The 14444-nt window shown below is 49.9% G+C and overlaps 1 protein-coding gene across 7 annotated transcripts in view; it reads left to right on the forward strand.

Moving 5' to 3' along the window:
* RFX1 (regulatory factor X1) overlaps window positions 1-14444 on the forward strand; it is a 549504-nt gene that overhangs the window by 517047 nt on the left and 18013 nt on the right. For all 7 annotated transcript variants that reach the window (XM_085600474.1, XM_085600477.1, XM_085600480.1 and 4 more), the window contains one exon: window positions 14161-14314. In XM_085600474.1, coding sequence (XP_085456600.1) covers window positions 14161-14314 — 154 coding nt within the window. The remainder of the gene's footprint in view (window positions 1-14160; window positions 14315-14444) is intronic.

Below are 14444 nucleotides of genomic sequence, written 5' to 3' on the forward strand. Positions count from 1 at the left end.
GCATATGACAAACACGTCTTACATCAACCCTTTTGAGGATCTGAAAAAAGAGTTTGGTTTGACAGAGCAAGAGAGGTTCCAATCTGTCAGAGACCTCACAGACTTTAGAAAAGGGATGTTAAACGAAAACCATGATCGGCATTTCATATCTTCCATTTATGAGCGGCTAATTTCGAGCCAGCAGGCAGATAACACATCAGGCAAAGGTGGTGAGAGAAAGAGCTGGGGAAACATCTCACTGATGAAAACTGACATTGTATCTGTCAAATGACACACACAATCATCTACAACACTAAGAGGAGGAAGCCTGTATGCTAAACTAGTGATGTATTGTTGTCTTGATATCAAACCCTGTCTATAATGCATGATTTGGATAGGAGCAATCCTCAGAATTGCTAGAGAGGGTGGCATGTAAAGGGGCACATTAGTATACCTACTGTGGCATTTTTTAAGCTTACTGTCTTCTGGTAGAATGTGTTAACAGTTATAGAGGAGATGTTGGAAAAGTTGCTGAGGTCCCAGAGAGGGAGATAAGTGGTGATAACCCTAAGAGCTGCACTGCAGACAATACTAGTGCTGCAAGGTACAAATAAGGTTCTCACATGGCATGAGTAGATATTTAGAATATGAGAATTTCAAGATATGAAAAAGATAGTGCTCTGTCTGCAAATCCCAGATAGAGGCAATGACACAGATTGGGCCCTATTCTGACCTACTGGGTGAGGGACTTTGGAGAACCAGTAGATCCAAAATCCATCACCTAAAACCAAATCAGGGACCACATTCAGTGTAATCAATTAGTTCATTGTGTGAAAGGCCCTTCAAACAAGTCTTGGTCTCCTTTCGCAAGCACTACTAGTTGCAGGGTTCTGTTACATTGGGAACAGTCTCTGGGGGAGAGACTCTATAGGGACTTAACTGCTCTCGAGTCTCTGCAAGGAGGACATGGCACTAAATAGTGGATGCACCCACAACAGTGTCCATTAGTGAGTACCAAAGTTCAAAAGCTTGCATTTCAGACTTAGCTGATCACTGTTCTCCAGTTGAGGGTACCAAATGGGCTTAAGGCTTCCACATGATCAACCAGTTAGAAACAAGAATTTTAGATATAAGATTAGGGTCCAGTCTAAACTTCTGATGCCTATGTCACTATGTATTCACAGGACCTAAAGAACGGTTCTGCTCTCAAAATGGTTGCAGTGGAACATAATCCTAAAATTTGAGGTGGAGAGGAAAAACCTCCAGGTCTGAGTGGGGTAGATACGTCTTCCCTGATTTTTTGGGGGATTTTTTTTAAAACAACCTTTATTGGTTTTCCAATTGACATCCATTAGGCACGTATTGGTGACAATTCTTGGCTACATAAATCTCATACGCCACTGTATTCATACAATTCCCTATTCTGTGATGAGGTCTCCCTTAGATTCCCACCCACTCCCATCCAATCAACAATTCAAGAATAAAGAAAAAAACAAAAGCATGAACCTCAGTCTAATCCAAAATAATCCAAACCACCCTATTAAACAATATCTGTGCGTTATAAGCTCACTATGAGTCATAATAATTCAGAGCTAAGCCACTAAACCACTCATCTACCCTCCCCCCTTCCCTCCCCCCAGGCATGTCGCGTCTAATATTGTACCTTACTTTCAGTAACCTTTAGCATCTCATAAGCTGGATTAGTCCCATAGCCTGAAAATGTGGACATGTGCGTGGCTCCATCCCCGGCCGCCAATCCTACTAGCTGCAAATGCATCCCCTTCATTGCTGTTATGAACCATCGTGACGTTGCTCTAGCTTCTGCATGGGCGGCGCAGTATTATCGTCCCTATCACTGTCTGGGTCTTTTAGCAATCCTACCAAGTGCTCCCATGCCCTGGCCGCCTACAGTGCCCTCTCGTTCCCCGATCTCTTTGCCAGTTGCAGCCGCACTACCCCATCGCATTCCGCCCATTTCAGAAATTCCTTCTTCCATCTAGCTACTCCAGGGGGCATTCTCGCTTTCCAGTGCATTGTGATTGCCCTTTTGGCCAACAATAACCCCATGTCTATGAACTTACTAGTGACCTTGTTTTTAGCCGTATGAGGAAACCAGTGTAGCATGCATGTCCTCAAAGCCAATTCCAAACCTCTGTCCGTCACTACATTCAGCAGGTCAACCACCTCCATCCAATAATTTGCTAATAACGGGCATCCCCATAGCATATGAGGGAAATCCGCTCCCTCCCTTCTACAGCGTGGACATTCATCCGCGTCTGTGTTGAAATATGCTTTGATCTTCGCTGGGGTGAGGTAAGCCCTGTGCAGAATATAGAAATGCGCCAACTGAAACCGAGCATTTCTAGTGCTCTTCCACACCCGCGTTACTATGTCAGGCAAACTCTGTCTGGTATCTCAGCACCCACATCCACTTCCCATTTTTGCTTAAGCACTTCCAAGGGAGCCAGCTGCTCCTAGGTCAATCGCTTGTAGAGGTACGTGACTGCCTAATATTTCCCTGCAGAAGTCACAATATACTGACAACCCAAAGAAGTCCTGGGTTCAGTCTGGCCCTCCTTCCAGTGCGCCCGAATGGCCGCCGTAAGAGCCGCGTGCAGCAAAAAGTCTCCCCCTCGCAAGTCAAACCGCTCCTGCAATACATGGAAGGGCAGCATAGTCCCGTCTTCATATAGGTCCCTAATAGTAGTTAGACCTTTCTCATCCCAGTCGATCAGCTCTCGCCAAGACCCCCCATGGGGAAGCGCCGCACACATGGAAAGCGGTATATCGTGAGCATATGGCAATGTCGTACCCGCTCGTTTAACACTCCTCCTCCAACACTGCCTCGCTGTCTTAAGGTCCTCAGGCAGGTCTCCTATCCGAACAGGAAGGTCCAAGACGAGTTGTGATAGCAACTTCAGCTCCGGAGCTCCCCCTCTTTCCTGTTCTGGGCCCCTCAACCTCATCGCTACTATCTGTGTCAACCACTGCAGCTGTGCAGCTAAATAGTAAGTTTCGAAGTCCGGAACCGCCCATCCACTCTCCGAACGCGGTCGCTGTAGTATAGATCGGGCTACCCGGCGCCTCCCAGTGCCCCACAAAAAGCCTGAGATCATAGACGTAAGTTGTTTAAAAACCCGCTCCGGTATCCAAAGCGGTATGGTCGCAAAGTAGTAGAGCAACCAAGGGAGGGCTACCATTTTAAGTAAGGCCACTCGCCCCGTCACCGACAATGGCAGCGTGCCCCAGAACTCAAAACTGCCCACCAGTCCTCTCATTGCTCTAATCACATTACCCTCTAATAAATCCGGTCTTGCATGATAAATCTGGACCCCCAAATACAGGAGGCATCTATTATCCCACCGCACTCCTGCTACACTCTGCGAGCCACCCCTACTACCGTCTGTTGGAAATAGAGCAGATTTGGCCCAATTAACTCTGAGGCCAGAAACCTCACCTAAGCCACATAACAGCGCCTTCGCCCCCTCTAACGCTTGCGCCGTATCCACTAAGAACATGAGTAAATCGTCCGCGTCCATGGCGATATGGTGGTTCTGGTCTCTTACTTGTAGACCCCGGTAGTACCTCCCAGTTCTAGCTTTCACCGCCAAGGGTTCCATAGCTAGTGCGAATAGGAGTGGAGACAGTGGGCACCCCTGCCTCGTGCCCCGACTCCCTTCACAAGCTTCAGATATCACCCCGCCTGTTCTAACTCTCGCCGTGGAGGACTGACAGAGCAACGCTGTCCATGCTGAAAATGTGTCTCCCAACCCGAAGCCAGCCATAACATGGACTAGATACGGCAATTCTAAACTATCGAACGCCTTTTCTATATCAACGGCAGACACTGCAGCAGTGTCTTTCGCCTAAGTATCCGCTTTAAGCACCTTCAAAAAGCGCTGAATATTTAAGGCTGTATTTCGGGCAGGAATAAAGCCGGCTTGGTCCCGATGGATTAAGGTCGGCATGTGTGGTAGTAACCGAGTGGCCAATACGCGACTTAATATCTTGTAGTCCGTGTTAAGCATGGAGAGCGGGCCATATGCTGCCCTGTCCCACGCTGGTTTTCCTGGCTTAAGTAGAGGGATGATAACCACCTCTCTCGTGGAGGCCGGGAGGTGACCCAGGCGTCTGGCCTCGTTATATAAGTCTACTAAGTGCAGAGCCAGGAGCTCAGTGTAGGTTAGATAAAATTCAATCGGGAGGCTGTCCGACCCCGGTTTCTTATTCCGTGCCATATGTTTAATAGCCGCCCACACCTCTCGTAGTTCAATATCTCCGCCCAGCGCCTCCGCTTGATCGTCATCTAGTCGAGGAAGCTGAAGCTCGTGCATAAACTCAAATAAGTCATCTCCCATGCTGGCCGTCTTGCTCCTGTACAATTCCCTGTAAAAGTCATAGAACAACCCGTTAATGCCCTCCTGAGTAAAACAGGCTTCCCCAGGTCATCTCTGATCTCTAATATTGGTGTCCCTCTTCGCGATGGGCTAGCTAACCAGGCCAGGAGAGCTCCCGACTTGTCCCCCTCTACATGGGTACGGGCGAGATAAGCCTTTTAGTCAAAACAACACAAGCGCTCTACCTGCCCTGCTACTACCTCTTTTGCCTCTAGCAGTTCTGTCTGTTTGTCAGGCCTCCCAGGTCGGTCTTTTTCTACCTCTCGCAGTCGCTGTTCTGCCTCTGCTACTTCTGCCAACAACACCTTCCGTACCCCTACTGTCTCAGCAATGCTACGGCCCCGAATCACCGCCTTAAAGGCGTCCCATTCCACTAAGGGCGTGGAGGCGGTCCCTCCAATATTGCGTGATAGATTCACCCACTGCTACGCGGAATACCTGGTCTTCTAAAGCCTCCGGGCGCGGGCGCCATGTTGGTATCCGGGCCCGGATTCGTGACCACTGCATCCAAATCAAGACAGGGTTATGGTCTGAAAGTGTCCTAGCAAGATACTCGCTCCCCTGTACTCCTGCATGTACGTCCGGAGTACATAGTAATGCATCCAGCCGCAGGTGAAGGTCATGTAATGCGGAAAAATACGAGTAATCAGGCTCTTCCGGGTGCTGAGCCCTCCAAATGTCCACTAAGCCCCACCTTTGTTGCCAATTACGTCTAGCCTCTGCAATCTTATGTGTGGGGGCAGTTGGAAGCGGGGGGTGTGAGCGATCCAATCCTGAGATGCAGTTAAAATCTCCTCCCCATAACACAGAGCCTGTGAAATAAGGAGCCAGTTTCCCAGACAATTGCGAGAAAAAGGCTGGCTGCTCCGTGTTGGGAGCATAAATGCTCCCTAGAGCAATATCATGCCCATCCAATTTCCCCAGGACCACTACATACCGCCCTTCTGGGTCTATGAGCTTTTCCCTACATAGTAAGGGCACCCCGCCCTGATCCAAATTAACACCCCTCAAGCAAAAGCAGAATAGGTTGTATAGAACAATTGACCACGCCATCTTCACTATAATGCTACTCCTTCCTGTGCTTGTAAGTGTGTTTCCTGTAAGAATGCTATGTGCACTCCCCTCCGTATCAAGTAGGCATGTAACTTTTGACGGCGCCACATAGAGTGCATACCCCGCACATTCCATGACAAACACTTCAGATTATTGGCGGAGCCCATCCCAGCCATACTAAATAATCAACACTGAAAGTGACTGTAGCGACATGCCTGTCCCCAACACTCCCCAAAACTAAACAACATCCCCAACTCCCCCTCCCCCTCCCCAGGACAGCTACTCTGGAACAGGTATCCATCCAAACCTCAAAAACACACAAATTCCTCTGTCAGCTTACAGAGGCGCTGGGGTACGCAGTTGGCTTGGATCCCTCTCCTCCATGTGCATCAGCCCTCTCGCAGAGAAAGCATTCCTGGCTCAATACTAGCAGCCCCTCATGCTCAGTAATCAAACAGGGCTTCTCTTTACACCCTCGACAGGACTCCCTCCCATCAAATGAGGCCATCCGCCGTCTGTGGCGTCACCTCTGGCATGGGATCCCTGCTACCCAATGAAGTGTCCGAGTCATTGCCCGCTGAGTCCCCTGTGGTGCCAGCTTCTTTGGTCGACCCAACAGCTCGATCTCACGCCAGTGCCACTACTGTCTGCAGTACTTCCGCTCTTTCCCGCGCCGTTTGAGAATCTGTGGGCTTCTTCTGGGTTCCGTTACGGGGCCGTCTGCGTCAGCCCCTCGGCCTGTTTGCATTGCTCTCCTGTAAACCCTCCGGGTTCTCACTTCTCGGCGCCTCCTTTCTATAGGTCTCCAGCCAGTCCCATGCCTCGTTAGGGGATTCCATATAATGCGTGGTGCCATCTAGGATTATCCAGTATTAGGGGTGTCTTTCATAGATTCACATGCCTGAATCATTCCCCGTCGTCGAGACGGGAGCCTCCGGTACATAAAAAAGTAATGTCTTATAGACATACATAGAGAAAAATAGGCCTAAGGGCCTCCCCTTAGCAGCCTATCCTAGTCCTTATGTAAAAAGGACCAAACTCTTAGAGTCAGCCAATCAGCTATCACCTCCCTCTAGAACCTTCCTGGCAGGAGCCTCAGTCCCTCAGATTTTCTACCGCACGTTCACAGCCATAGGCCCCAGTTCAGTGGGAGCTAGTCTGCCCAGCCTTTCCACGCGTTGTGCTGGGGTCACTGCAGCGCTGCCTCCTGCATACACACCTCAGGCCTCCGTGCTATTATCGCTTTGCAGCGAGCTGTCTACTCTTTCAATGGTGCGGTCCCGCGCCGGTCCCCTCAGCTCGATTCCGCTACTGCTGATCAGTCCAACCACAGGCCCCAGTTCAGTGGGCGCTAGTCTGCACAACCGCCTCTCGCTCTACACCAGGGTCATTGCAGTGCGGCCTCCTACATATATTCCTCAGACCTCCGTGCTGGTATCTCCTCTCATCAGGTCAGCCTCCTCCTCACAGCGCCCGATTAACAAACTTCAGTGCGCCCCCGGGAGGGTCCGACAGCTTCCCGCATCTACCCGGACACGGGCAGCGTGCACAGCCTCTGCGCGCTCCTCCCTCGACCGTCTGTTCCACCGCTGCTGGTCTCTCTCCCCAGGCCGTCCTCGTGTCCCCAGGCGGCCCCTGACTCACTGCCTGCCCTGGTGGGCTCCACGGCAGTCCCAGGTCTCCAGCGGCCTCGTCGCGGGACTGTCCTGGCTCTCGATGTCGTAGCGCAGGGCAGGGCTGCGCACTCTCAGTTCAACGGTATGGCCCCGCGCCGGCCCCCTCAACTCAATTCCGTTCTCGCCATTCAGCACAGTAGGGTGCCGCTAGTCCAGGCGCCGCGCCGATTCCGGGGCACTCCCAGTCTGTATCAGGGTGCTGCTTAGCTGCGCAGCATAGCCTCGATCGCCGCCATTTTGTGCCTCTTCAACCCCTCGGGATATTTCCCTCGTAACACTCCGCCAATCGGGGTCAAATTGAGCCGCTGGTCCGTTGAGACACTCTCCAGGTCCCTTCGCCTCCCTTGCATAGTCGGCAGGGTGATACCGGGGCCCGGACTTTAGTTAAGGCAGGATAACAGCGAGGCTGATGTGGAGCCCGTCACTCACGCATCCGCCATCGGCTCCGGCCAAGCCACGTCCCCCTAGAAACGTCTTCCCTGATGTTACTGGCCATGTTGGACCTAGTGCAGACTCACCAAAGCTTCACTCGTGCGTAGCTTCTTTGCAGCTTCTTAATCATAGAGCACGTTTTATTGTTTGAGGGACAAGTTTTTATCTGCTTCTGGGCCTCTTATAGGAAGCCTGAGACAATCAAAGGGCCCGCGTTCTTTGAAATTCAAATTCTTTCTTAAATCAAAGGATTTGCTTCTTTCTTCTGAATCCTGTTCCTCCCTGTGCTTTCGAGGTAGGCATTGGTGAGCTTGGTCAGAACTTGTCACAATGTTCTGTTGATTAAATCCAAATGCTTTGAGCCAAGTGGTTTTGTTGCTGATGATTACCTGCTCAGTAAGGGATCAGAGTGTCAGGTGTGCAAAGGAGAGTAGGGGACCTGGTTTTCGGACAGGATGGTGCTTTTCAACCACCTCCCACACACAGGATCGAGGAGAATGCTCTATTGCAAAGGATGTGTAGGATATCTGATAGAGACTTCTAGCTGTAGATTCCTTACTTCAAGATATTCCCCAGGGGTCAGGCTGGATCCGGAAAGTCTTGAGAAGTACCTCTGCCAGTAGGTGGCAATAATCAGCAGCGCGTCAGACATGTGACGCATGCAGTGCCTATATAGGGGCCATCCCAACACGCTGATATCAGTTATTTTATTTTCTTGCCATCCGCACGGACACGGAAGTTGCTGCCACAGTCATTTTCTTACTGCCTTTTTCTGACCGTTTATCAATATTTTTCAAGCAATCTTACTCCCAGTGTGCCTTAGGATTGTCCCCCAAGAAATGTGTACTTTGAGCCCTGTGGAGCCTGTTGCTGCAAATGTCTGTGACAGACCCTCACATGGCTTACTTGTGGTCCCTGGAGCCGGCCCACGACTTCAACGTCTGCCCTGACTGCTGTGTGATGAACCTCTAAGCAGTCCAGGAGAGCAAAATGAAGCTCCTGGTTGCTGTGCACTGAACAACTCAGCTTCATTCCAGGTCCCAATCGCGTGGAAGATCCTGGGCCCACCAAGAAGTCAAAGCGCTCTCTGACTTCACTCTGCTAGTACAAGTCATCGGACATGGCGTGAGAACAACGCCACAAATTCGGACCTGCTCCCACACTTCCACTGCGAAGCCTGGGTCTGGCTCACTCCGTGCCTCCCAGAATTTCCCAGAGCAGGAGCGACCCCGCCCAATTGAAGAAATTCCATGAGGCTATATACCTCATCTTTGGCCGAGCCGGCCCCTCTGGAGCCCCTTCAGGCACCCATGGGCTTGGAAGGTGCCCCAACTGGATTCCCGCCGGCAGGTTCGCCCTCAGTACCAGTTGGACCCTTTGGATCTTTTACCAGATCCAGACAAGCTGCGGGTGCAAATCCACAACCTTCTTTGGATTAGGCGCGGTTCCCAGCGCTGCCGACCCCATTGTAATTCACAACTTAGATATGGAACCGGACGGGGTCATCAGACATCAACTCCTGTGCCAACTGGACCATGACCTGTCAGATCGGAGGCAGTGTATTAATTTCTTGACAGGCCCTGTGAGAAATATGCTTGGGACGGATCTAAGGATCCATATGGCTACCCTGGCCCCCTTGAGGTGCCATTGGCAGAGGATTATTGATATGAGGAACTGACTGATGCGAGTGGTGTGGACACCTCACCAGATACTGGCCTGGTCTCTGCTCCTGGTGTGGCTACGGAAGAAGTGGCTTCTTTTGTTATAGTGGTGTGGAGGACAGCTTTTTTGCAGTTGCTGGACCACCCTTCCCTAGTCAAGTTGTCTTTTGTGAAACATTTTCTGTAAGGTCTTTATCATTTCCCTGCAAACATTTGTTATGCCTCAGTGGGACCCTAATTTGGTTTTAACTTTTTTTTATATATGCTCTATTTGAACCCATGCATAATTGCCCCCTAAGATGTCTTGTGATCAAAACAGTCTTTTTGGTGGTCATCACATCAGCCAGGAAGGTCAGCAAGCTGCAGAAGCTTTCTTTTAACCTTCTGTACAGTCAACTTCTTCCCAGACAGGCTCCTGTGCCCCCTTTTTGCTGAACTTGGTGAAACTTTCCAACATCGGCCGAAGCATCTTGCTGCCTACCTTCATTCCTCTGCCTCTACCCTCCTAGAAGGAGGAGAGACTTCAACAGGTTGGACCAGAAAGGAGCATTGTCATTCTACATTGATTGCACCAACAAACAACGGGTGGATTATCAGCTCTTTGTTGGGTTCACTGGCGTGAAAAAGTGGAAAACCGCGCAGAAATGGACCATACTCAGATGGATGGTACTCTGCATTAAGATCTGCTACACATTGGTGTTGGAAAGTGGGTTCCTGTTGCAGTAACCCCCCCCCCCACTTTTTGCCAGACTACTGATGCACTCTTTCTTGGTGTGCTCTGGGTCCCTGCCAATCAGGTTCCCAGGGCCTGTGTTCCTGCCCCAAAACTAACCCAATTGGCATCTCTGGCCACAGGTCAGCCTCTGGTAAATGGTACCACAGGTACCCAGGGCACTGTGACCAGGGAAGACCTCTAAGGGCTGCAGCACTTATTGTGCCACCCTTAGAGGCCCTGTACCTTCACATACACAAACATTGCCTTTGCAGGCTGAGTGTTTTGGTGCAGAACAAAGTAAAGAGTCGACATGGCACACATCCCTGTGTGCCATGCCTACAGCCCACTGCCCTGGCATAGATCAGTCACCCCTCTAGCTGGGTGCCCTATGCCAGTGGTGAGGGTACATGTGTATGAGCCCTGTACCCCTACAGTGTCTAAGTCCATTCTTAGGCATTGTAAGTGCAGTGCTGCCATTAAGAGTATATGGTGCTGGGAGCTTGTCATTACGAACTCCACAGCACCATAATGGCTACACTGAAAGCTGAGAAGTTTGGTATCAAACTTCTCAGCCCATTAAACCCACACTTCTCAGCCCATTAAACCCACACTGATGCCAGTGCGGGATTTAATGAAAAATGCACACAGAGGGCATCTCAGAGATGCCCCCTGAAAAACGACCATCCTCTGGTGGGTTCTCTGACTGGTACACACCAACCTGCCACCACGAGGCATGTTTCTGGACCCCTAGGGTGGGAGCCTATGCTCCCTGAGCCCAGAAACAAAGCCTTTCCTGGGTGGAGGTGTTCACATTTCCCCCAGGCCAGGAAGAGCCATCTGTGGCATGGGAGCTTCAAAGGCCTGGCAGCCTTTGTAATGCGACCCCCAGCCTCTCCTGCTATCAGGAGCAGGCCCCCTTCCTGTCTCCCCTCCCTTTCGGCCGGAAGACGGGCGGGAAAAACTAGCCAGCCCAGGAGGTGTGCCCACCTCTGCCAACTCCACCTCTCAGGTGGGGGAGGCAAGGTAAAGCCCACTCTCCAGTGCTCACCATCTTGCAGATGGCAGGCACTTCCCAATCAGGACTAGGGATTGTGCTCACTCCCCCACGTGGGGTGAGCACACCAAGGGTGTAGTCACCCTAAGATCAGTAGCCCATTAGCTACTGACCTCAAGACCCCTAAAACGCCCCATAAATACAGTATTTAGGGGGCAGCCCTGAACCAAGAAGGCAGATCCAGCCTACCTACAAGAAGAAAAGAAGAAGAAGGACGAAGAGCCGTGCAGAGCTAAGAAGAGGACGACGTCCACTGACTTGGCCCCAGCCCTACAGGCCTGTCTCCCCTCGAACCTGCTCTTGCGAAATCCAGGCGTGTCCAGCTACCAGCAACCTCACAAACCCCGGAGGATCTGCCTGCCTTCACTTCCCAGACTGTTTCTACCGTGAACACCAGACGTGTTTAAACTGCAGCTTCTGGTGCCAGCCAGAACCGCAAATCCAGCCCACTTTGAACCCGGCCCGAGCTCGAGTGGAAAAACACCACGAGGAGGTCCCCCCCGGTGATCCTGACCCGAGATCCGGCGACCCCTGACCAGCCTCAATCCAGAGGACCCCCCTACCGCGACCAGAGCGGGTAAGAAAATCCGACCTCAAAAGGCACCCCTGCACCCGACGCCCCGCGGCCCTGTGTGCCAACACCAACAGTGCCTAACCAAACCACGACATCCCAACTTACCCCTCGAAGTGGTGGTCGCACCCAGAAGATCCTCGTCCCCGAACCTGCAGTGTTTCTTTGTCCCGGAGGTTCTCATTGAAAATAACAGGGCACCCGACCTCAAAACTGCACATGGCCGCCCTAGTGCCGCTGAGTGCTACTTTGGTCCCCAACTTGCCCTAAGCTTAACCCTAGGAGCTTTGCTCCCACAACCCAGTGGCCTGCTTGCCAGCAGCCACCAACCGGAGGCCCCCTATCCCCCATCGGATAACATTGGGCCTCAACACTCTGCACCCGGCCGCCCTAGTGCCGCTGAGGGTGCAACAACAGTGCATCACTGACCCTGGGAGACCCCTGAGTCTAACCCCAGAACCTTAACTCCCACAGTCGATTCCTTACCTGTGAACCGTTAACCTGTTTTCCTTCCATAGGATAACATTGACACTTTTTCTCCAAAAAGTTTTTAAGTGTGGAGTTTTGAAAACTAAACATATTCTTTAAAAATGGCTCAAATAACCAAAACGTATTTACTCACCTGTTTGCAGGAAATGTCCCAGTGCTTCCAAAAAGTTACCTGTAATTTACTGAAAAAGCCGATTCATTTCAATGTACTGTATTTGCTAAGTGTTGCATACTACTGCTCCCCTGTAAATCAAACAAAGTACAATTTCTATTGCATTTTCAAACTGTTCTATATCCAATAACTTATTACTAAAAATTATTTATTGCTTACCTGTACCAGGCTTGCTTGGTTCTAACAGTATATTTTTTATACAAACACAATTGGCCTACAGTTCAGTTCTTGAGCGTGTGAATTCATTTGCTGACTAAGTGTGTACATCAAATGCTTAACACTGTCCTCTGATACTCTTACTGCTCAACCAAGCTACCACTATTAGAGAGTAAGGTTCTATCTAACTTTAACCTCTGCCGACCTTTGGGGACTCATGGACTCTATACACACTGTACCTCACTTTGGTGCAGTATATATAGAGCCAGTTTCTTACAATTGGCCAAAAAGCAACTCCCTGAGGGCTTGTGGGCTCATTCTGCCAAAGCTGCAATTACTGCGTTAGCTCACGGAGTCCCTGTCTTGGACATCTGTCTGGCTGTAGGCAGTTAGTCCCTGCACACTGATAAATCAGCCTTCAGGCGTGACTCTGTGGTTATTACATGGAAAAAGTCACGTAGAGAAACTGATGTTGATGCGCCTTTATAGACACCGCACACGTCACATCATCCGGTGTGTACAGTGCCATTGCAGAGACGATCTGCGCCACCTACCGGCATGCAGAGATACTGCTCAAGATTTTCTGGATCCAGTCTAGGAAATATTTTAAGGTAAGGAATCTGTGGGTAGATAGAGTCTCCACCAGATAAGGCTTTACCAAAGGTAAGTAGCTTGTTCACAGTGTCCACTTCTTTACCATGATAGTCTGCAGGGAAAACATCCATCGTCCTGTGCAGCCCATATCTTTTACCCCATATGGATACGAGCCACCCTGCATGTATGTGAAACATGTACACAAGTACATACATGGCATGCCACACATATGAAAAAGCAGGAACTTCAATTAAGGAAAACTGCTATGGTATGGTGGTGTGAACAGTAGGAAGCCACCTGTTTTGCGGGTGCTGTTAATAAAAGCCCAGTACACGAGAAACTAGACCCAGCTGCCCCAAATTGCCAATCACCTCAGTGCTTGGTCCAACGGGATAGCAACAATCCTCAAATGTGTGTTGTAGAGGGAGAGGGGACACTCGGATTACACCCTCTTTCAGCAGATCCTTAGCCCTTGTGTCAAACAGCTCTTGATAACAGGTGTACGACCTTCATTTTTGACACCCAGATTGGCATGTTCACTGGAGAAGAACAAAGATCAGAAACGCACATACAATGTGGGGCGCCTGTTTGTTTGGTGCACTTGGTCTTGCAGAGGTGCCAGCTTTTCACTGCGGTTTGTTTGGTTTTGCAATGTTGATGTTCTTAACACTGTTTTCATGGCTATGGTAGGTTTCAAATGTGCGATTCTTCAAGGCTTTTTTTGACTTGGTTCAACTTGTAAAAGTATGAGATATTTAAAGTCCTTTTGTTTGGGTCTCTTGGTCTCGCACCTTTGCCTTTTCATCTTACCCAATTGTAAGCTTCACTTCATCATGTCTATTTCTTTGGCTGGTTTGGTAATGCGATGTTGTTGCTTTGCTGAATTTTCATTGTCTTGCACTTTTGCAGCTCATTGACACCTTGTATTTCTGGCTGCCTGATCTTAAAATGGCGTTGGTTTGTATACTGCTTTGTTGAAGTAGTTTGGTCTTGTTATGTGTTGATTCCTGACTCTGGTTTGTTTTGTCTGTGTGACTGCTTTGGGTCTGTAGTGTTTCAGTAACAGTTGAATGCAATTCATTTAGCTTGATGCACTGTCTGGGATGGCTTGTTATTTTACAGTGCATGTTTGGGTCACCTCGCCTTGTCTCTGTTAAGAACGGTGGCAGGTAATTTCACCATTTAATGAACTTTTTTGTCACTTCTTCCAGTTCCATGGTAATTCGTGATTTGACTCTACGAAGTGCAGCAAGCTTTGGATCGTTCCATCTCATCCGACTTCTCTATGATGAGTACATGTACTACCTCATCGAACACCGTGTGGCCCAAGCCAAGGGGGAAACACCAATCGCTGTCATGGGAGAGGTAGGTGACTACTGGTAGATAATGCATTATTGTGCTTATTTAAGAGGGAGGACCACTGATGGGTGGGACACTTTTTAATGACATGCATGAAATGTGCTGGTGATGGAAGGAAATTTGTTTATTAGTTGCA

Source organism: Triturus cristatus, chromosome 4_2 (genome assembly GCF_964204655.1).
Source record: "Triturus cristatus chromosome 4_2, aTriCri1.1, whole genome shotgun sequence".
In the NCBI taxonomy this organism is placed as follows: domain Eukaryota; kingdom Metazoa; phylum Chordata; class Amphibia; order Caudata; family Salamandridae; genus Triturus; species Triturus cristatus.